Source organism: Cervus canadensis, chromosome X, assembly GCF_019320065.1.
Source record: "Cervus canadensis isolate Bull #8, Minnesota chromosome X, ASM1932006v1, whole genome shotgun sequence".
Taxonomy (NCBI): Eukaryota; Metazoa; Chordata; class Mammalia; order Artiodactyla; family Cervidae; genus Cervus; species Cervus canadensis.
This window is the reverse complement of record NC_057419.1, coordinates 21709682-21734221: the sequence shown is the minus strand read 5'-3', so window position 1 is coordinate 21734221 and position 24540 is coordinate 21709682. Positions and strand designations below refer to the sequence as shown.

Here is a 24540-nt window from a genome sequence, read left to right as displayed (position 1 = left end):
CGGATGCATGAGCAAGTGCTCGGGCCTGGTGCACTGGGAGGACCCAGGGGAATTGGGTGGGGGGTGGGGGGTGGGAGGGGGGATCGGGATGGGGAATACATGTAACTCCATGGCTGATTCATGTCAATGTATGACAAAACCCACTGCAATGTTGCAAAGTAATTAGCCTCCAACTAATAAAAATAATTGGAAAAAAAAAAGAGTAAATTAAAATTACCTCAAAAGATTCTAGGGAACTCAAAATTTAAGAGCTAATGGTTTCACAAGGGTAGGCTCAAGCATGGAGCCCATCAAATATGTTCTCTCTCCTAGGAGACAATTAAATTCTCTTCTAGGACACTAGAAAGTCTTCTCTGACTCACAAAATAGTACAGGCCTCACCTCAGCATCAGAGAAGGCAATGGCACCCCACTCCAGTACTCTTGCCTGGAAAATCCCATGAACGGAGGAGCCTGGTAGGCTGCAGTCCATGGGGTCGCACAAAGTCGGAGACTACTGAGCAACTTCATTTTCACTTTTCACTTTCACACATTGGACAAAGAAAACGGCAACCCACTCCAGTGTTCTTGCCGGGAGAATCCCAGGGACGGGGGAGCCTGGTGGGCTGCCGTCTATGGGGTTGCACAAAGTCGGACATGACTGAAGCGACTTAGCAGCAGCAGCAGCAGCACCTCAGCATTCCAATTAATAACTAGTAGGAGTTGCTACATTTTTGCCATAAATACTAAGTTCAATGGCACCAGCATAAGTAGTCCAAGGATCTCTGACCATTTGTAGCTAAGCACTCCCACTTTATTTGATACATTTCAAATGAGATACATCACTACCTTTTGGGTTACTTATCCTATTAATTAGCCAATCAACTATGTCCTTAAACCCAGAACACAGAGTTGACAGCAAGGAAATTGAGGCAAAAGTTATAATGTGAAAAATCTAATTAGGAGAATCAAAATGTAATATACGATAACTGAAGCTGGCAGAAATGATTGACATTTACAGACAGGCAAAGCCTATGTTCGTGTCTGAAAAGAAGACTTCAGGGAGATGAAATTGGAAAATGTGTCTGCAACAGAGATTGGGGAACCAGAGTAAGTATCCTTCAACTGGTCGAGATGGAAGAATCTTATTATCACAGTTAGGATGAAACCGGCCCTTATAGCCATCCAATTGAACTCCACAATCACCAAGCAGTCATCCAATCCTCATTTAACGGCCCGTGTTAGTTTTTCTATGGGGTGAAAATGCACTGCTTAGGCTGCAGGGATGTGGAGTTTGCTTGACAGCTTTTAATTTCCTTAATGTATATGTATTTCATAGCCAAGAAGCATCTGAGGTAGTTTACAAAGAAAAAAAATAGCAATGATGGTTCTGACTACAACCTGAAACTAACATATCTTGATTTACATGCCAGTCTGGTAGTTGTAGACCCTGATGACAGGAAAGATTTAGGGCAGGAGGAGAAGGGGATGACAGAGGATGAAATGGCTGGATGGCATCATCAACTCAATGGACATGAGTCTGAGCAAACTCTGGGAGATGGTGAAGGACAAGGAAGCCTGGTGTGCTGCAGTCCAGAGGGTTGCAAAGAGTCAGACTTGACTGAGCAACCGAAAAACAACAACAACAACAACTGGTAGTTGTAGTTAATCTAAGCTGATCCCTGAGAAGATGATCACCTATAGGCATACTAAGAAAAAGGTCATGATACAGGAAAAACTTAGGCCCAGAATTTGAAACATTCCAACTTTGTTACATCCAAGGAGCTGATGTTCTCCAGTGAGTATTTTTACAGCATAAGTCTATATAACACTTATAGAAAAAAGTAATAAATCGGGTATTATAAAATTAATAGTAAATAAGACATTAAGAATGAATTTTATCTACATAATGAATATCATTGAAAAACAGGAAAAGGAGCTAAGTGAAGAAAGAAGGATCCTTTTTTTTGTCTTCAAACTTCAGACCTTGAAGCAAATACACATTGATTACATAATATTTTAATTGTTTCTACTTATTTGAAAAGGATTTAACAACTTACTATTAAAATCCAGAACAACTATGCTGTTGACATAGGTAAGGTGTAAAATTTCTTTTGAAATTCAAAATACACTTGAAAATTCTGAAATACCAAGCTTTTGTAACATTGCTTTAAAGATATAAAGAAATCATAATTATAATAACTTATACTGTTAAAAGAATCATATATCAAAATCTCCATGAAGTTATCTTTAAGAGCAAACATTACAAAAAAAAAGGAAAAATTAGGAAGACTTATGAAAAACCAAATTACCATATTTCATCAAATTGATGAGGTCATTGATTATAAGTATTATTTTATGTACTACTAGGAAAGAAAAAGTTCTGCCAATTAAACCACGACATTACTGATTGTAACACACATCCTGATTTCAGAGATGTTAAAATATGACCAAATCGTGAGGCTCAGAATTTATAAAATGTGGTTTATCATTGTCATAGACAAACAGAAGTTATTTATTCATTTATTTCTCATGCATTAAGTAAAATTTAACTTATATAAATTTTAAGTTAGTCAAAATAAGCCTAGCTGACATAATAGAATTTGAATTAATAACTTTTTTGGTGATAGATATAATTGCACATTGCTCAAAAGCTCAAAGAATGTTAAACTTACCTTCACCTACAACCCCAAGGATCTCAAATTTATTCATCACATTACCAATGTTAGGAATCTTCATGAAGACAAACTCCTCTTAAGATGCAAGCCACAGAACATGGCATCAAAAAAGAACTTCTAAGAAAGCTGTACAGTAAGTAGAACAAAAAATGTCCGAAGGAAGAAGTTCTCACAGGTTGGCAGGAACTTTCACATATTTGTCCTAATGTGAAGTATTAAATGATTTCCTGAAAGAACAAACACAATTAAAAGTCATAAATTTTATTTCTCAGTACTCCAATAACCTATCCAATCTTTTTGTACAGTTCTTTTAAAACCACATTGTTTCATATGCTACCACTACTACTACTAATAATAATAGGAGGGAAGTACCCAAAATGAAACACAATCGAAAAAATGTACTTAACTATATTTGAAATGAATACTATAACTACACTGAACAAGCCTGGGCAGGGAAAAGAATTAACCTCAGGCAACTTTTGAAAGGGATTCCCAGGTGGTTTAGTGGTAAAGAATACACTGCCAAAGCAGGAGACGTGCGTTCAATTCCTGGGTCAGGAAGATCTCCTGGAGGAGGAAATGGCAACCCACTCCAGTATTCTTGCCAGGAGAATTCCATGGACAGAGGATCCTGGAGGACTACAGTCCATGGGGTTGCAGAGTCAGACATTACTGAGCGAGTGAGCACACACACACAACTTTTGAAAACAGTATTTTAACTACATACTTTCCTTAAGCTAAAGAAATATAAACAAATATTATACTCAGTGATTTTTTACAGAGATATGAAACCTCTTTATGTATATTCTAGAATTAAGCAAATAAGTAAACATATTGTGGATAATGTGGGTTTCGTCTCATTCTCATAAAAGGAAGTTACAAACATGAAAATTGGGAAAGCTTGGAATTAAGAGTTAATCATGTAAGGTCAGTTCTTAATATAGAGAGATAAAGAAATAGATATAAATGTGTATGTAAATTACATATACACATACATTCTTCTGAAAGGGTAAAACATGAGTCTAACCATAACAGACAAGCCCAAACTGAGGAATATTCTACTCAATAACTGGCCTGTATTCTTTAAAAATGTCTATGTCATGAAACATAAGAAACGACTAAGTAACTGTTCCAGAAAAGAAGATTAAGAGTCATGACAACTAAATATAATGCATGATCCTGGATTGGATGCTAGACAATAAAAAAGTTTTTTGCTATAAAGGGTAAATTATAAAATTTAAAAGTGTACAGATTAGATAGCAAAGTGAAAGTCGCTCAGTCATGTCCAACTCTTTGCAACCCCATGGACTGTAATCCATGGAATTCTCCAGGCCAGAATACTGGAGTGGGTAGCCTTTCCCTTCTCCAAGGGATCTTCCCAACCCAGGGATCGAAGCCAGGTCTCCCACATTGCAGGCGAACTCTTTACCAGCTGAGCCACAGATCAGATAATATTGTATCAATTATAATTTTTTTTGACAATAGTAAGGTGGTTACATAAAATAATCCTCTCGTTTTAAGAAATGACAAGATGAGTGGTGATCCAAAGGTACAAATTTCTGGTTATAAAATGAGCAAGTCCTAGGGATGCAATGTACAGCATGGTGACTATAGTTAATAATACTCTACTGTATATTTGAAAGTGGCTAAAAGTAAATTTTAAGTGCTCTTCACAAGAAAAAATATGTAACTATGTGTGGTGATGGATGGTAAGCAGATTTATGTGATCCTTTTGTAATGTATACAAACATGAAATCATTATGTTGTACACTTGGAACCAATGTTATATGTCAATTAAATTTTGAAAAAATAAATAAGGCACAGCCTAAATCTCTAGAACAGTCTAATAAAAAGCTTAAAAGAAAAAAATAAAAGGAGAATATCAAAGTTCTTAGAGACAATTTGCAACTTAAACCAATTCAGGAAAAAAAAAATGTATGTAGATATAGAGGAAGAGAAACAGAAAGAATGATAAAGTAAATATTATAAAATGTTTACATTTGGGGGATCTGGGTCAAGACTCCATGGAACAGGAAATTCTTTATATGATCTTTACAACTTTAAATCTGAAATTATTTTGAAATAAGTTTTTGCTTAAAAAAAATCCTATACTATCTTTAAGAAGAACAGTTGTATCAACATAAAGTATTGGTTTAAAAGAAATAAATAAATCTAAACCAGTAAAGAAATTTTCTTTGCTGCTTATGAAATCTGAAACTTAAAAAAATTTGAGCACCTTAGGTGATATAAAGAACTGACACAAAAAGTGGCCATTTTATATACTAATGGTAGGAATGTAAATCTAAAGAGCAATATGTCCCTAATTAAATGCCTTTTAAATGTTCATATCTTGATAAAAGTATCTGAAAAAATCTACAATATCATTCTTAAATGTGGAATATTTAGATATAGCCCCTTTAAAAGTTAAGAACATGACAAGAAATTCTGCTATTAATACTTATTAACATTACTATTAAACATCATCCTGGTGGGTTCCAGACAGCTCAGCAAGTTAAAAAAAAAAAAAAAAAAAGAATAAACTATATAGGACTGGAAAGAGAAACCAAGAATTTACAAATATTATTGTTTATATAGAAAATGCAAAGGAATCTAAAAATTATTAGAATTATAAGTGTTAACAAGGAAGCTAAATACAAACTCAGTATACAAATATCAACTGTATTTGTAACCATCAATAAGAAACATAAAATGTTATTTTTAAAAATCATCTTTACAACAAAAAAGACACTTAGGACTTAACATAAAAAGATACTTAAGACCTCTATTCAAATATACATATATGTGTGTACTTGTGTGTGTATACACATGTAAAGTTTATTCAAAGTCATTAAAGATGACCTAGATCAATGAAGTTTTTCCAATTTTAAGTCTAAAGGATATCAATTATCTCTATATTAATCTATACAGTCAATGCAATTTCAATCAGAATCCCAAGAGAGTTTTCTGAGGAATTACAATAAGCTGATTCTAAAATATACATAGAAGAGCAAAATTCCAAGTACAGCCAACACTCTTCCAAATAAGAAAAATAAGAAGGCTCAGCCTTGAGGGGAGGATCCGGCAAGATACTCTCTACTAAATATACTGAAAATTAGAACTGAGCTATAAAAATTAAGAAAGGGTGGTCTTCCACCTCCCAGAATACTGGAAATAAAAGCAAAAATAAACAAATGGGACCTAATGAAACTTAAAAGCTTTTGCACAACAAAGGAAACTATAAGCAAGGTGAAAAGACAGCCCTCAGATTGGGAGAAAATAATAGCAAATGAAGAAACAGACAAAGGATTAATCTCAAAAATATACAAGCAACTCCTGCAGCTCCATTCCAGAAAAATAAATGACCCAATCAAAAAGTGGCCAAAGAACTAAACAGACATTTCTCCAAAGAGGACATACAGATGGCTAACAAACACATGAAAAGATGCTCAACATCACTCATTATCAGAGAAATGCAAATCAAAACCACAATGAGGTACCATTACACGCCAGTCAGGATGGCTGCTATCCAAAAGTCTACAAGCAATAAATGCTGGAGAGGGTGTGGAGAAAAGGGAACCCTCTTACAACTGTTGGTGGGAATGCAAACTAGTACAGCACTATGGAAAACAGTGTGGAGATTTCTTAAAAAACTGGAATAGAACTGCCAATGACCTAGCAAATACCACTTCTGGGCATACACACTGAGGAAACCAAGATCTGAAAGAGACACGTGCACCCCAATGTTCATCGCAGCACTGTCTATAATAGCCAGGACATGGAAGCAACCTAGATGCCCATCAGCAGACGAATGGATAAGGAAGCTGTGGTACATATGCACCATGGAATATTACTCAGCCGTTAAAAAGAATTCATTTGAATCAGTGCTAATGAGATGGATGAAACTGGAGCCCATTATACAGAGTGAAGTAAGCCAGAAAGATAAAGAACATTACAGCATACTAACACATATATATGGAATTTAGAAAGATGGTAATGATAACCCTATATGCAAAACAGAAAAAGAGACACAGATGTACAGAACAGACTTTTGGACTCTGTGGGAGAAGGCGAGGGTGGGAGGTTTCGAGAGAACAGCATGTATATTATCAAGGGTGAAACACATCACCAGCCCAGGTGGGATGCACGAGACAAGTGCTCGGGCCTGGTGCACTGGGAAGACCCAGAGGGATGGGATGGAGAGGGAGGTGGGAGGGGGGATCGGGATGGGGAATACATGTAACTCCATGGCTGATTCATGTCAATGTATGACAAAACCCACTGCAATGTTGTGAAGTAATTAGCCTCCAACTAATAAAAATAAATGGAAAAAAAAAAAAAGAAAGGGTGGTCTTGGCAGAGAGAGACAAAATAGCCAGTGGAACTGACATGAGAGCTCGGAAGTAGACCATACTTTAATATCCCTATAGTCCACACTCACCTCTATGTCACTTCTCTGCTCAAAATCCTCTAGTGGCCGCCCATATCATTAAGACTGAAAGTCAAAGTCCACATAAGCCATCAGGTCTTAATCTCCTCTCCTCTGATGTCATCTCTGACTCTTCTTTCCCTTGATTCTTCCACTCCAGTCACACTGATCTCCTTCCAGCGCAATATACAACAAAGTCACAGTAGTCCCTAATGCTAAGTATTTGTCACTCTAACACTCTAACTTTAGGGTTAAGTCAGACTTTTAATTGTCTGACTTTTCATTCAATATTTACCAAAATCGTTTTTGAAAAAAGGCAAGAGAAAGCAGACACAACACATATTTTAGAAAACTTTAATTCAATGGAATCACACATTTTTAAAGGATGACTGTGACATTTAGAGAAAATGATGTCACAATTTCAAATATTTTCAAAAAATAAACATTTGTTCTATTCATTCATTTATTAAACAAAAAAATTACTGACTGCCTAACATGATTCAGAGAAAGAGTAAATAAGACCTGAGACAGTTGTGAACAAGATAGGCAAAATCCTTGCCCTCATGGTGCTTCACATTTTACTAAGGGAGGAAAAAATGCAAGATTATTATCAGATAATGATACATGTTATGAAGGGAGAAACAAGGAGTGATTACTCAAAAAGCCCCCTCTACAAAGGTGACATTTGAAGTGGAATATCACTAACAGGAAGGAGCCAACATATGAAGATCTAAGTCAGTCACTTTCCAGGTAAAAGATGTGCAGAGTGTTTCTGAGAATGAATCATTCTTTTATTTTCTATGGCTGATTTGGAAGAACACCCAGGAAACATTAAATATTCCACTCTCTGTCAAGAATGGTACAGCTCATTTTGAAGGAAACTAGGGATAAAAATTAAGTAATTCCTATTAAGAAGACTCAGCACCCACAAAAGTTCTATATGTAAGTATATATAAAGAACATTTGGTCCCACCTATTCTCTATGGAAATCAAGTAATGTAAACCCTAGGAATCAGAATTTAAGTGTGTGAGTAAATATAAACACAGGTGTCAAGAACAGTCTTTTAACTACCAGTATTCAAATTAATCCACATGTTCAAGCTGGATTTAGAAAAGGCAGATCAAATTGCCAATATCCACTGGATCATAGAAAAAGCAAGAGAGTTCCAGAAATAGATCTACTTCTGCATTATTGACTATACCAAAGCCTTTGACTGTGTGGATCACAACAAACTGTGGAAAATTCTTCGAGAGATGGGAATACCAGACCACCTGACCTGCCTCCTGAGAAATCTGTATGCAGGTCAAGAAGAAACAGTTAGAAATGGACATGGAATGACAGACTGGTTCCAAATTGGGAAAAAGAGTACATCAAGACTACATATTGTCTTGCTTATTTAACTTCTATACAGAGTACATCATGCAAAATGCCGGGCTGGATGAAGCACAAACTGGAATCAAGATTGCTGGGAGAAATATCAATAACCTCAGATATGCAGATGATACTACCCTTATGGCAGAAAGCAAAGAAGAACTAATGAGCCTCTTGATGAAAATGAAAGAGGAGAGTGAAAAAGTTGGCTTAAAACTCAACATTCAGAAATCTAAGATCATGGCATCCGGTCCCATCACTTCATGACAAATAGATGGGGAAACAATGGAAACAGTGAGAAACTTTATTATCTTGGACTCCAAAATCACTGCAGATGGTGACTGCAGCCATGAAATTAAAAAACGCTTGCTCCTTGGAAGAAGAGCTATGACCAACCTAGACAGCGTATTAAAAAGCAGACATTACTTTGCCAACAGAGGTCCATCTAGTCAAAGCTATGGTTTTACCAGTAGTCACGTATGGATGTGAAAGTTGGACTATAAAGAAAACTGAGCACTGAAGAATTGATGCTTTTGAACTGTGGTGTTGGAGAAGACTCTTGACAGTCCCTTGGACTGCAAGGAAATCCAACCAGTCCATCCTAAAGGAGATCAGTCCTGAATATTCATTAGAAGGACTGATGCTGAAGCTGAAACTCCAATACTTTGGCCACCTGATGCGAAGAACTGACTCAATGGAAAAGACTCTGATGCTGGAAAAGATTGAAGGCGGGAGGAGAACGGGATGACAGAGGATGAGATGGTTAAGTGGCATCACCGACTCGATGGACATGAGTTTGAGTAAGCTCCGGGAGTTGGTGGTGGACAGGGAAGCCTGGTGTGCTTCAGTCCATAGGGTCACAAAGAGTGGGACACGACTGAGCGAGTGAACTGAACTGAATTCAAATTGAGGGAAAAACTTAAAGCCAATTGGATTTAACTACAATTTTATATGAATAATACTAATTAATTTTTCAAGGCTTTAAAAACTCAGACACTTTAGCTTCAAGTAACTAAATAACTTGGATGAACTGTCCCTTTGAGAACAAATACAAATGCTGGAGGGAATATTTCTAAAGAACAGCCTAAAAATCCCCAAAGACTGAAGGTTATGAAGAATTACCTGGCTGATATCAAGGCAAAGGAATAGAACTCAGAGAGGTAATCCAAATCACCCAAAACAATTTTAGCTCACAGACACTTGAAGGAAGATTCAGAAAAACAGGGAGAAAAACAGGCTTGCTCTTGAAACTCATAAATCCAGGGGCAAGAAAGTCAAAGGTAAAAGTGTTTCAAAAGAAGAAAGTACGACAAGCATCACTCACTTGAAGCTGAAACCCCAAGAGCAATACTCTTAGGATAAAGGAAACCAGAAAGAAATATAAGTCCCAGAACAGACCTGAATGATAGCTTTATGTCACCTGAGTGACCTAAATAAACCTCTAAGTGTACCTTGGATGAGGTGGCCCCACATTCAGATGGTTAGTGCCAACAGTTATCTGGTTGCAAGGGGTAGCAGCAGGTGGTAAGTGCAGGGTGTTGGGGGGAGTTGGCAGGAGGGTAACAAGAACCCAGCCATCATAATGTTGCTACAGATAATTTCTTGTTTAGCTCATGCAATACATAATCAAAGACAACAAGATACACATAACATTAACAAGAACAGAAATGACCAAAACAGAAAATGCCCCAGAAAAATTTATAATATCAGGATTATCAGACCTAGCTTGTGAGACAACCATAGAGTTGCATGAATAAAAACCAAGGGTTGAACATTCTGACAGAACTGGGAGGTCCACAAGGTAGAAGAACAAACTGGGAAAAGAAATTAGAATTCCGGAACTGGAAAACAGAATACCAGCAAGGGAACTCAACACAAACAGTATAAAAAGTACACATAATACTTTCATTTTAAAAACTTAAGCAAATGAAAAGAACTGTAGAATATCTTTCTTCCCCCCAGCACACACAGAACATTTATAAAAACTGATAATGTGCTAGGCTGAAATGCAATTCAAAGCAAATTACAAAGATTTAGTCCGAGGATGTTCTCTCCCCACAATGCAAGTATGCAACAAATTAGTCACAAAAGAAATAATTAAGAAATATTCATATGCTTGCTCAGATGGTAAAGAATCTATCTGCAATGCAGGAGACCCAGATTCAATCCTTGAGTCCAGAAAATTCCCTGGAGAAGGTAATGGCTACCCACTCCAGTATTCTTGCCTGGAGAAGACCATGGATAGAGGAGCCTGGTGGGCTACAGTGGGTAAAGTTGCAAAGAGTCAGACACAACAGAGTGACTAACACTTTCACTTTCCGTTCATATGTTTAGAAATTAATAAACATTCTTAAAATAATTTATGTCAGTCAAAGAAGAAATCATAATAAACATTTAAAAATAACAAAAATACAAATTCATGAGAAATTAAAACAATGCTTAGGGAGGTAATCAAAAGCCTTATATATGCCTATATCACAAAATATAAAAAATAAACTAAGCATCAATCTCAAGAGGTTTTTTTTTTTTAAAAAGAACAGTAAAATAAATCCAAAGAAAATATAAAGAAAGAAATAAGAGCAGAAGTTCATGAAATAGAAAACACACAAAAATAGAGAGATCAAAAAGAGCTGGATCTCAGAAATCAACTTTGTAACTAATCAAGGACAAATGAGAACTCAGCCCCAATCAACACACTAAACTCTAGCTTTATATCAGTGTTACCTTAAGCAGAGAACCCAGCCATACCATCCCAGACTTCTGATCTACAGAACTGTGAGGTAATATATGGGTGCTGTTTTAAGCAACTAAGCTTGTAGTGTTGCTGTCGTTAAGTCACTCAGTCTGTCCAACTCTTTGCAATCCCATGGACTGCAGCACATCAGGCTCCCCTGTCCTTCACTATCTCTTAGAGTTTCCTCAAATTCATGTCCATTGAGTTGGTTATGCTATCAAACCATCTCATCCTCTGCCACCCCCTTCTCCTTTTGCTCTCAATCTTTCCCAGCATCAGGGTCTTTTCCAGTAAGTCGGCTCGTCACTTCAGGTGGCCAAAGGATTGGAGCTTCAGCTTTAGCATCAGTCCTTCCAGTGAATATTCATGGTTGATTTCCTTTAGGATGGACTGGTTTGACTCCTTGCAGTCCAAGGGCCTCTCAAGAGTTTTCTCTAGCACTACAGTTCAAAAGCATCAACTCTTCGGCGCTCAGCCTTTCTTATGGGCCAGCTCTTACCATCTGTACACGACTACTGAAAAAAACCATAGCTTTAACTATACGGACCTCTGTCGTCAAAGTGATCTGTCTGCTTTTTAATACACTGTCTAGGTTTGTCATAGCTTTCCTTCCAAGGAGCAAGTGTCTTCTCACTGCACGGCAGCAGTCACTATCCCCAGTGATTCTGGAGCCCAAGTAAATAAAATCTGTCATTTCTTCTACTTTTCCCCTTCTATTTACCATGAAGTGATGGGACTGGATGCCATGATCTTAGATTTTTGAATGTTGAGTTTTAAGCCAGCTTTTTCACTCTCCTCTTTCACCTGTATCAAGAGGCTCTTTAGTTCTTCTTGCTTTCTGCCATCAGAGTGGTATCATCTCCATGTCCGAGGTTGTTGATATTTCTCAGAGCAATCTTGATTTCATTTATACATAGTTTTATAACAGGTAAAGCTGAATTACAAACTATATTGGCTAGATATGCATATATAAGTGGTAAATCTATTAAAAAAAATAAGCAATCAAGGAAGTGTTTCTTTTAAAAATGAGGATATTAATTAGCTCCAGGGAGGAGTTGAGAATGATAACATAAGAGGGCTTTCTGGGACACTGGTAATATTCTATTTCTTGACTTGAGTGATAGCTAAATATACATTAGAGTGTAAATTTGTTTTACCTACTTCTGTGTTGTATTTCACAATAAAACAAGGTTTTAACAAGTCAAAAGTAATTCTGATAATGATATCATGGCACTTATATGTAGGCAAAAGATAATTTTTATCAAAGATAGAGCATTTCAATAGTTTCATGGCACTTATATGTAGGCAAAAGATAATTTTTATCAAAGATAGAGCATTTCAATATTACATCAAAAAAAAATTTAACTGAACTCTCTCTCTCCAGACTCCATATAATCCCATGTGTCTAGTGTTGGGTATCAACAGCAAAACCAAAAACTCCCAGTGACAGATAATCTGGATGATGCCCACACTCCAAAATCATGCCAGACGAGGAGCTGGTGAGGAAACTGGACAAGATACGCCTCAATGAGAGATGACTGGCATCCCAGTGTGTGAAAACTCTTTGAAAAAGAGGGAATCAAGCAGGTGATTTGGGTTATTTCAGGGGGAATAACTAAGATCAGTGGTAGAAAAGTGGTAAAAAGCAGACATATCAGTGCAGCAGTGATTCGCACAATGATGAACCATTGATGGTTACTCATTCATTCTATAAATATCTGTCAGACACCTACACTGGGACAGCCCACCAGAGATGCTTCAGGAGACAAACACAGCCCCTGCTCTCATGGAGACAATGAGGAAGACAGACAATAAACAAACAAACATGATCATTCCAGATAGTGACAATTATTATGAAGGAAAGAAAACAGTCATATGGTAGAGAGTTTTGGAGATTGAAAGGGGCAGGGGGGTGGGCAGGTAGATAAGGTAGTCTGGGAAAGGCCTGTATGGGGAGGTGAAATTTCACTGAAATCTGCTTAATGTCAAGAAGCAAGTCATAGGAACAGGGATGTGAGAAGAGCGTTCAAGGCAGTACAGAGTCTTGAAATGAAGTCACTCAGTCGTGTCTGACTCTTTGCCTCCCCATGGACGTAGCCTGCCAGGCTCCTCTGTCCATGAGATTTCCCAGGCAAGAATACCGGAGTGGGTTGCCATTTTCTTATCTGGAGGATCTTCCTGACCCAGGGATCGAACCCAGGTCTCCAGCATTGTAGGCAGACGCTTTACCGTCTGAACCACCAGGGAAGTTACAGAGTCCTAGAGAGATTAATAAAATCAAGGAGCAGAGAAGACCTGTAATCCAAAGCAGAGAAGACTAGCAGGGGACCTGCAGGGGGCAGGAAGAGGCCACTGGAAGCAGTGTAGCCTGGCCGTGCTAGAGAGTCATGTACAAGAGTCATGTACTAAAGTAGATGTCCTCTAAGGTCCCTTCCAATAAAAAGATTGTAAGAATCTCTCAAAAATTGTTTGAGCTTTTGATTACTATTAACTTTGTAAATAACAGAATGAATTTTATTTTTATTTTTTTTTAGCACTTTTTTTTTCATTTATTTTTATTAGTTGGAGGCTAGTTACTTTACAATATTGTAGTGGTTTTTGCCATACATTGACATGAATCAGCCATGGATTTACATGTGTTCCCCATCCTGAACCCCTCTCCCACCTCCCTCCCCAGGATGATTTTTAAAGTAGATTTGTCTTTAGCTCAGTTGGTAAAGAAACTGCCTCCAATGCAAGAGACCCAGGTTCAATTCCTGTGTTGGGAAGATCCCCTGGAGAAGGAAATGGCAACCCACTCCAATATTCTTGCCTGGGAAATCCCATGGACAGAGAAGCCTGGCAGGATACAGTCCACGGGGAAGCAAAGAGTCAGACATGACTGTGTTCGCAAAGTCGGACACAACTAAGTGACTAAACCCCCATCTTGAACTAAGAAATACACCTAAAATTAAGGAATCTTGTCTCTGCATTGGCAAGTACGTACCTACAAGAACTGAGAGAAATGTAAGGCTTATAATTTATTTCATATATTACTAGTATTGAATTTAAGGGCTGCCTGAGCCTTAAATGTTTCCTTTGTTGCTGAAATTATAATCTTCATCTCAATGGCTCTTTTCTTCTTCTGAAAGAAAAGTACAAAATCAGATGAATCATGAGTTTTGTTTTCATTTCTGGCATTGTTTTTATACATACAAATGAGAGGATCATTTTGTCACTGAAATTGGACAGGAATGGATGTGGTACACAACAAAACTTCTGCTATAATAAGAGAGTTCAAATGGTTTGAAATTTGAAACTCGTGATCCATGTATGGAAAGAAATCATTTCCGTGGAAAGCACACCCTTATGAGAAAACACCCTACTCTCTTACAGAGAATTCTCCATGTTGACTGTAAGTGAAGAGATAATGCACTCCTACTTAGTTTTCTTCCTAAATAGGACCATCTGACACAATTAATAGGACCTTCATTTTGCTTTATTCCTCCAATAGTGAAGAGTAATCTGATCTACCAATCCATTCTCTGTAATTCAGTTCTCATAATTAAATCAAACTGATATTTGACTATCATGAGCAATATACACACAGTTTAATAGAATAAAAATTTCTAATTGTGAAACATGTATCTTGCCTCCCCTTTACCCTTACGGTCTTTCCACAAGTTAGGGAATCCAGTACCAAGTCAACGTATCTCTTACCCAGTTACCTGATATTTCTCCTAGTACTGCCAAACCTGTTAAACTCCCAGCCCTTCCTGAGAATCTGAGGACCTCAAGGTTCAGATTTAAAAAAAAAAGAAATAAACTGGGATCAGAGAAATCCAGAGTTCACACTAACATTGTACTATTTAAGAAACACTATTGGTTTAAAAGGTTTTGAAAGCCCTTGCATGAAAATGTATCAATTTTATCATGGTTTTTACGGGGTAACTTGTTTTGATCACTAAATTTTAAATAACTGAATTTAGAGCAAACTTACAGAAGTTAAGAACCACCTAGATTTTACTGTGTTGATGTGGATCAGAAAATGTGGTCTGTTATTGTCCTCTACTACTACAATCATGCGAAATGCCAGGCTGGATGAATCACGCTGGAATCAAGACTGCCAGGAGAAACATCAACAACTTCAGATATGCAGATGATACCACTCTAATGGCAGAAAGCAAAGAGGACTAAAGAGCCTCTTGATGAGGGTAAAAGAGGAGCGTGAAAAAGCTGGCTTAAAACTCAACATTCAAAAAGCTAAGATCATGGCATCTGGTCCCATCACTTCAAGGTAAAGAGAAGGGGAAAAAGTGGTAACAGTGACAGATTTTATTTTCTTGGGCTCCAAAAGCACTGTGGATGGTGACTGCAGCCATGAAATTAAGACACTTGCTCCTCGGAAGGAAAGCTATGACAAACCTAGACAATGTATTAAAAAGTGGAGACATCACTTGGTTGACAAAGCACCATATAAGCCAAAGCTATGGTTTTACTGTAGTCATGTACGGATGTGAAAGTTGGACCATAAAAATGACTGACCACTGAAGAACTGATGCTTTGGAATTGCAGTGCTGGAGAAGCCTCTTGAGAGTTCCTTGGACTGTAAGATCAAACCAGTCAATCCTAAAGGAAATCAACTCTGAATATTCATTGGAAGGACTGATGCTGAAGCTGAAGCTCCAATTCTTTGGTCACTTGACTGGAAGAGCAGACTCATTGGAAAAGATCCTGATGTTGGCAAAGACTGAAGGCAAAAGGAGAAGCGGGCGGCAGAGGACAATTTGGTTAGATAGCATCACCGACTCAATGGACATAAATTCGAGCAAACTGGGAGAGATAGCGAAGGACGGGGGAGCCTGGTGTGCTGCAGTCCATGTGGTCACAGAGTCAGACACGACTGAGCGACTAGAAAACAACCCCCCCAAAAATTAAAAACAAACAAACCAAAAACCCCTCACCAACCAAACAAAACACACTCCCTTCCCAGATGGAAAAAAAAGAGAAGGAACTGAAAGCCAAAACCATTGAAGAATACCTATGGACTTCAAATGAATTCAAGACCATTGGCCTAGGTACATTTCATATCTGAAATGCTTTAAGACTTTGGAGATCAGACTGTGAACCTCAGTGGTCTTGGGAAAGCCACAGGGAAAAAAAGAGAACAAAGACTGACCTAGAGCAAATATAGTCATATTTTTTCAGAAAGGGTAGATCGATATATTCTTCAAACTCCAAAGCTAAGAACTTAAAAGTAAGCAATCATTCAATATGTCTTGAGAGTTAACTATATGCCAGGCACAGTGACAGACACTGAGAACATATTGGTAAAGAAAATAAACAAAACCCCTTATCTCAGGGAGTTTATCAAAGAATCATACAGTAAGTGTAAATTGCAAATACAAGTGCTATGAAAAAGAGATATAAGCTCTACAAGGGCTTGTACGAGGTTTTCTACCTAATTAGGGAGGGTTGGCTTTTCCAGAGAAAAGTTTCAGTGAGCTGAGATCTCCAGGACAATCAGATATAAACTTCAGAGGAGGGATGATTTATGCAAAAGTCCCAACTGAGGAGGGAACATGGCAGACAGAAAAGACTTGAAGATAGCAAGGGTTGGGTGGTTAATAACCCAGTACAAGGTGAGGCTGGAGAAAGAGCAAGTTGTTTAAGTAGTTTTACCTTCATCGTGAGACAGAGTCACTGGAGGGTTTTGAACAAGAATGGGAGGTGGGTTTGGGGGTAGAATGACAATCAGATGATTTTCATTTTGAAAAGATCACACAACCTACAGAGTAGAGAAGGGCTCTGTGCCTCGAAAGGGAGCTATCAATTTGGGGGTATAACAACTAGGGAGCCATTGCAACCACCCAGGTGAAAGGATAAGGGCAGGATGGACTATAAATAGGTACCCATGAAGAGAGATGGATAGATTCAGGATATATTTGGATAGGAAGCCAATACATCTGGGAATGGATTAGAGAGGGGAAGTGAGGGGAAAAGAAATCAAAGATAACTTCTGGGTTTGGCACTTGGGCTCTGAGTAGATGAAGGTTGTTGCTTCCTGATGTGAGGAAAACTAGAAGAAGAGCAAATTAAGGGAAGGGAAGAAATTCAAGATTCCATTTTAGGCATGTTAAGTTTGAGTTTACATACCCATAAAATGAAAAAGGCAAAAATCAAAGGGAAAAGAGAAATTTAAAAATGAGGAAAAGAATCTGCAACTTACATCACAAAAAGGTAAAACCATAACACATAAAAGGAACCTATTGCTCAATAAGAGGGGCAGAAACCCAATTTTTTAAATGGGCAAAGTGATATGAACAAATAGTTCCAGAAGAGGAAACACAAATGCCTCTTAAACATATAAAAAGTTACTTGACTTTAGATATAATAAAAACTGAAGATTCAAACTATACTGAGATATAATTTTTCAGATTAGCAAAGACCAAAACTAACATACCATGTTGATGAGAGCATGAGGGAATTAAGCTTGCTCATATATTGCTGGTGGGAATGTATATATACTGATACAATTTTTTTGGAAACCAATTTGACATCTTTCAAAACTAAAAACAAATACATTCTAATGACAAAGAAATTATATTTCTAGGAATTTATCCTCAGAAAACAGATACACATATACATGATAAACATATTTTATTCACTGCAGCATTGTGTATAACAGCAGTAAGAATGGAAACTACCTAAATATCAAGAGAGGCCTGGTTAAATGAATTATGGTACATCCATTCAGGTGTTTTAAGCTAGAGATGGAAATTAAATACTCTAATATAGCATTTCACAAATTTGAATTTTCTCAATTTATTTTCCAATAAATCAAAATTATGCTTAAAATTCTATTCTAATTAAATACCACTTATATCTGTTTTGTACATTCTTTCTATATATATTTGAAAAAGGAGGTTTATTTATATTTTTGGAAATTTGAAATATCTACTAATTGAAAAAGATAAAAGTACATGGCAGAGTATATTGGTCCTAAAGATATCAAATACTTTCAAACACTGTCAATAATCTGGAAAATTCACAAAGGTTGCTTCCAGGCTAAACAATATTACTGCTGTCACAGACTGATGTTATCAATTCTCCAGATTCATGGTAGGCTGAAAATTACATCAGAAAGACTCTAAATCCTGGGTGTCTCTTACCAAGCCAAAGTACCAACTTTATGGTTGACCTTGACAACTTTCATTTCCTCAGTTAAAAAATAAGGATCCTCTGTTGGAACTCCCACAATTTCATTTCTAAACACTCAGAACCTCTCAAACTGAAAATGAGTGTGAAAATTCTCAGTGAATAATTATCAATTCATAAAAGACCAGTATAAAATATATATATATATATATATATATATATATAAAATATATATCCTATCCTCTCTTTTCATTTTGGCTCCAAATCACTTACCAAGGTAAGTTTCAAGAGCAATTGAGTAAAATCATTTTAGAACTAGAGAAGGAATGCAGTGATTACCTTTCAAGTCTATTTCAGAACTACAAAACCAGAATAAGTGGAATACTGCTGGCCAAACATCTGGTGATTAAGCTATTCCTAGGAGGGTCACTTATTTTAAAGGGAAATAACAAATAGTAACAAAGACTAGACAGCAGCAACTTTGCAAGGCATGAAGAGGAAGTCTGGGATATTTTCCAAATGGGTTGGGAGGAAGTTATTTTTATTTACAGAGATATTTGTGTCCTATTTAAAATACAGAAGGAACTAAAGAAAAAAAAAATCAAGCTTAAGAGCTTGCACTCCCCCAGCTGTTTGTCCTGATAACTTTTCAAGGATAAGTAACATCACTTTGGCCAAACAAATAACAGTCAAAATTACAAGCAATTTTATCAAGGCCATTAATTGATGAAAGCATTCAATTAAGTTCAAGAGACTTGAACACATGACTAATAAATAATAAAAAAAATTAATATGTTAGAAGAAAAGGAAGGTTCATTCCCTCAAGGACATTATTATTAAAACAAGATATGGTTAAGAGGACTCTTGAATTACAGCACTCCCACGTACTAATTTAATAATAAGCTGAGCAGTCTCTTGAAGCTTTGGTTTGCTTCCATTTGTAAACTGAGGTTAAGTCACCCTGACACCAAATATGTGGCACCTTTCCAACACCAAATCTCTAATACCTGGGCATGCTACAATCAAACACCAACTACCCAGAGTTAATTAACATCAGACTCCACAGGTTTAACGGTTCAGTCCCACAATTTTCTGTCACTGTAGATGCCAGTCACAAGTACCCAGTCCCCAGGCCATCTGCACTTCTGTCCTACTTAGCTAAAAAAATTTGGAGGTTCCCACAAACCCTTCCTCAGGTTTGATAATTCCCTAGAATGACTCAGAACTCAAGAAATGCTTTATTTAAACCATTACTCGTTTGTTATAGAGGATATAACTCAGCAACAGCCAAATTGAAGGGATGCAAAGGGGGTTGCAGGGGTGGAGGGAAGAGGGGCAAAGGTCCCATGCCCTCCTAGGGTACAGCACCTTCCCAGCACTTCAGTGTGTTCACCAACCCAGAAGCTCCCCAAAACCTATTGTTTAAGGGGTTTTCATGGTGGTTTTATCATGTAGGCACAATTGATTCAATCACTGGTCACTGGTAATTGAACTCAATCTCTGGCCCCCTCTTCTCCCCAGAAGTGGGGGTAGGATGAGGGGGCTGAAAGTTCTAACCTAATCATGGCTAGTCCTTCTGATGACCTGGCCCCATCCTGATGTCATCATCTAGGGACCTCTGTGAGAACTCATCCATTAGCACACACTCTTACCACTCAGGAGATTCAGGTGACATTCTTGAGACAAGAACAGAATATGAAACAGATATAATGGTAGAGGTATTCCAGGAAAAGTTCTTGCTAAAATAAGCCAAAAAACTCCAAAAAACAAAAACAAGGAGTGATTGTAGAACTCAAGACATTCAGCTTCTCTGAAATCTAGGGCACAGGTCCAGGGATGACAAGGATGAGGCAGGAACTAAATCATTAAAGGCCTTGAATGCCATGCCACAGGTATGTGTCCCTATATTTTAAGAAAAGATTCAACTGCTGCACAGGACATTTCAAGGCTACTGCCATAGACAATAGTAAATCGAGAAGCTTTTTAGATGTGTATTTATCAGTGTTATGTTTCAGAAAAATCACTATGGAGGCAGGTTAGGGCAGAGACACTAATCAGAAAGCTACTGATTGATGGAGGCCAGGCACAAAAGAATGAAAATCTCAACTGAAGCAGCAGTGAAGAGAGAAAGGTGGATAAATTTGAGTTATTTAGGAGGTGTACTGAAAAGACACAGTGCCAATTTAAAAATAGTTGATTAATGAGAAATGGAGAAGTCTAGATGACTGAAATTGGGAATATAGAGGAGCATGTGGAAAACAATACTACATGACTGACAATTATTGGGTCTTATCTAATTGTCATTTATTAATGGGAAATTTTATACTGCAAAATACAGTAGTATCATGGAGAGCTGAATGAATACAAACTTGAACTTCAGGTTAATAGTAAGAAATATATATCATACAAATTGAGAATATGAGAATCTCAAGATTTAACTTTATTTCCAACTTAAGGTAATTTCATCAAGAAAACCTGCCCTATGGGTTATATTCAACTGGGCCTTAAGAGGCATCACTACGAACAAAGCTAGTGGAGGTGATGGAATCCCAGCTGAGCTATTTCAAATCCTAAAAGATAATGCTGTTAAAGTGCTGTGCTCAATATGCCAGCAAATTTGGAAAACTCAACAGTGGCCACAGGACTGGACAAGGTCAGTTTTCACCCCAATCCCAAAGAAGGGCAATGCCAAAGAACGTTCAAACTACCACACAATTACACTCATTTCACATGCTAGCAAGGTAATGCTCAAAATCCTTTTAGCTAAACTTCACCAGAACATGAACCAAGAACTTCCAAATGTACAAGATGGATTTAGAAAGGCAGAGGAACCAGAGATCAAACTGCCAACATCCGCTGGATCACAGAAAAAGCAAGAGAGTTCCAGAAAAACATCTACTTCTGCTTCATTGACTGCACTAAAGCCTTTGACTGTGTGGATCACAACAAACTGTGGAAAATTCTTCAAGAGATGGGAATACCAGACCACCTTACTTGCCTCCTGAGAAATCTGTATGCAGGTCAAGAAGCAGCAGTTAGAACCGGACATGGAACAGGCTGGTTCCAAATTGGGAAAGGAGTACATCAAGACTATATATTGTCACCCTGCTTATTTAACTTATATGCAGAGTACATCATGTGAAATGCTGGGCTGGATGAAGCACAAGATGGAATCAAGATTACCGGGAGAAATATCAATAACCTCAGATATGCAGATGACACCACCCTTATGGCAGAAAGCAAAGAACTAAAGAGCCTCTTGATGAAAGTGAAAGAGGCAAGTGAAAAAGTTGGCTTAAAACTCAACATTCAAAAAACTAAGATCATGGCATCCAATCCCATTACTTCATGGCAAATAGATGGGGAAACAATGGAAACAGTGAGAGACTTTATTTTCTTGGGCTCCAAAACCACTGTAGATGGTGACTGCAGCCATGAGGTTAGAAGATGCTTGTTCCTTGGAAGAAAATCTATGACAAACCTAGACAGTGTACTAAAAAGCAGAGACATTTCTTTGCCAACAAAGGTCCATACAGTCAAAGCTACGGTTTTTCCAGTAGTCATGTATAGATGTGAGAATTGAATAAAGAAGGCTGAGCGCCGAAGAACTGATGTTTTTGAACTGTGGTGTTGGAGAAGATTCTTGAGAGTTCCTTGGGCTGCAAGAAGATCCAACTAGTCCATCCTAAAGAAAATCAGTCCTGAATATTCATTGGACAGACTGATGCTGAACCTCCAATACTTTGGCCACCTGATGCGAAGAACTGACTCATTAGAAAAGACCCTGATGCTGGGAAAGATTGAAGACAGGAGGAGGAGGGGATGACAGAAGACAAGATGGTTGAATGGCATCACCAGGTCAATGGACATGAGTTTGAGCAAGCTCCAGGAGACGGAGAAGGACAGGGAAGCCCGGCATGCTGCAGTCCACGGGGTCACAAAGACTCAGACATGACTGAGCAACTGAACAGCAGCAACAATCGTTATTCTTAGGCTCCATTATGAAGTCACTTTTCAGATGAATACATTAAAATCACACTCTTTTAGAATCCTTAAAAAAAGGTAACTTGGAAAAAGATCAGTTCATGTAATCATGGCATTTCATCTACCCAAAGCCAAAAACTTTGGAACCATTTAGATCAGAGGTTCTCACACTATTTAGAATAAAAGTCTACTTTGCTTTTTTTTTAATCTCATGTGAATTATGTTGCAAAATACAGTAAAAATGTTAAACTGCTGTAAAACTTTATAAACTCTCACATTCACTTTTTAAATATTTTTATACAAAAATACTTAACACATTTAAGACTCAGTATTTTAAGTGTTAAAAGCACCCTCACAATTCATAGTCCAGACAGGGATCCACTGATTCCTATAGAAAGAAACTATTTTTTTTCTTCATTTCTTTCTTTTTTAATTGGGGTATAGTTGCTTTACAATGTTAACTTTCTGCTGTACAGCAAAGTGAATCAGCTATAGATATACATATATCCTCTCTGTTTTGGATTTCTTTCCCATTTAGGTCACCACAGAGCACCGAGCAGAGTTCCCTGTGCTATAGACAGCACGCTCTCATTAGTTATCTGTTTATATGTAGTAGTATATATATGTCAATGCCAATCTCCCAGGTCATCCTACCCCCCTCATCCCCCCTGGTATCCATACATTTATTATTCAAGTCTGTGTGTGTCTCCATTCCTGCTTTGCAAATAAGAAAAACAAATTTTTAAAACATATAACCATTATTTATAGGAAAAAACCATGACTTATTCTTTTTAGACTAAAGTTGTTATATCATTTAACTATCAAAAACTGTTAATTTCCCACTGCCTATCAAAATTCCAAATTTCTAAGGCACTGATGTCAAGGAAAATAGCTAAAGACATCTCTTTCACTCACTCACTCATTTGCTCACTCACTTATTCGTTCAACAAATATCTACTGAACACCTATTAAATAGGTGAGGGATCATCTCATCTGACCTTAATTTACAGCAGGGAAAATTGAGGCTCTGGACAGTTATGTTACTTAATCTGAAATTAACTATTACCTTTGGCAATTGTTTTCCTGTGAATTTAACTATAATTTTTGACAATCATCTACTACTCCACTTTAAGAATTCTTGGCTCCAAATCAACTACACCTACTAATCAACAGCTAGAATATGCCTTTTCAGTTTCCCACTTTTATACCTTTGTTCCAATCACTTCCCCACCCCTGGCACCAGTCTTTGCCAACTGAAATATTAGCCATCATTTTCTTAAAAATCAAGTAAATTATTACTTTCTCTCTGTTCAGCCTAGCTAGAAATTATTCTCTATAAATTCTGTCTTTTTTTTGGTTAAGATTAACTAATACATACCCATAATAAAAATTTTAAAGGCTAGTTTATAAATTCTTACATACAACACTTACATAACATTCATTATATCCTTATTTAAACATTTATTGTTTGCATACATATCTATTTCCTTTAGATAAATCATCATCTCCTAGAAACTAGATATCACATCACAATTATATCTTGTATCTGCATTTCAACTCTTTTTTGCCTCTCAAATGAGAGAGAATAATGATCCACATTTCTACTTTTTGGCTGGCCCGTGTGGCATGTGGGATCTTAGTTCCTTGACAAGGGATGGAACCTGCATCCCTTCCATTGGAAGCATGGAGTCTTAACAACTGGACCACCAGAGAAGTCCCATGATTCACATTTCTAAAAGAAAGATACAGGGGAAAGAAATGGGTTTAGGACAAACCATCTTAACAATTCTTAAATAATTAGGAATTGACTATACATATTTATGGGGCTTACAGTAACTGACAGAGGATGAGCTTGTAAACAATATTACTGTCAATTACTATCTGTATGTGGCCTACCCACAATATATTGTACTTTACAGTGCCACAGTACTAACTTACTCTTAAAAAATTCCATACAAATGATATGTAAAGCCCTCTGAAATACAAACTACCATCTTCTTATTCAGGGAATCACAGAATCTTGAAGGTATAATAAACCCTACCCATTCATTATATGAATGAGAAAACAAAGCTTATACCACAGGTGTCCAAATCAGCTTCTGAGGAGGAGCTCTGCTTTAGCTTAACTGAAGGGCCCTCTCCCCATTCACAACAGAGTAGGTGGGAAAACTAGACAGCTTCCTGGTGACCACAGTGCCTGCTCTTCCACCTGGCATTACCATTTTCCTTGA

The 24540-nt window shown here is 37.3% G+C and overlaps 1 protein-coding gene across 3 annotated transcripts in view; it reads right to left on the bottom strand.

The window, feature by feature from the left end:
- Nucleotides 1-24540, bottom strand: part of CDKL5 (cyclin dependent kinase like 5) — a 174433-nt gene that overhangs the window by 116275 nt on the left and 33618 nt on the right. For 2 of the 3 annotated variants that reach the window (XM_043458021.1, XM_043458023.1), the window contains exon 2: nucleotides 2654-2883. In XM_043458021.1, the coding sequence (XP_043313956.1) occupies nucleotides 2654-2717 (64 nt within the window). In that variant the 5' untranslated portion in view covers nucleotides 2718-2883. Of the gene's footprint in view, nucleotides 1-2653; nucleotides 2884-14174; nucleotides 14313-24540 lie in introns of all 3 variants that reach the window. The other variant, XM_043458022.1, reaches the window with a different exon arrangement.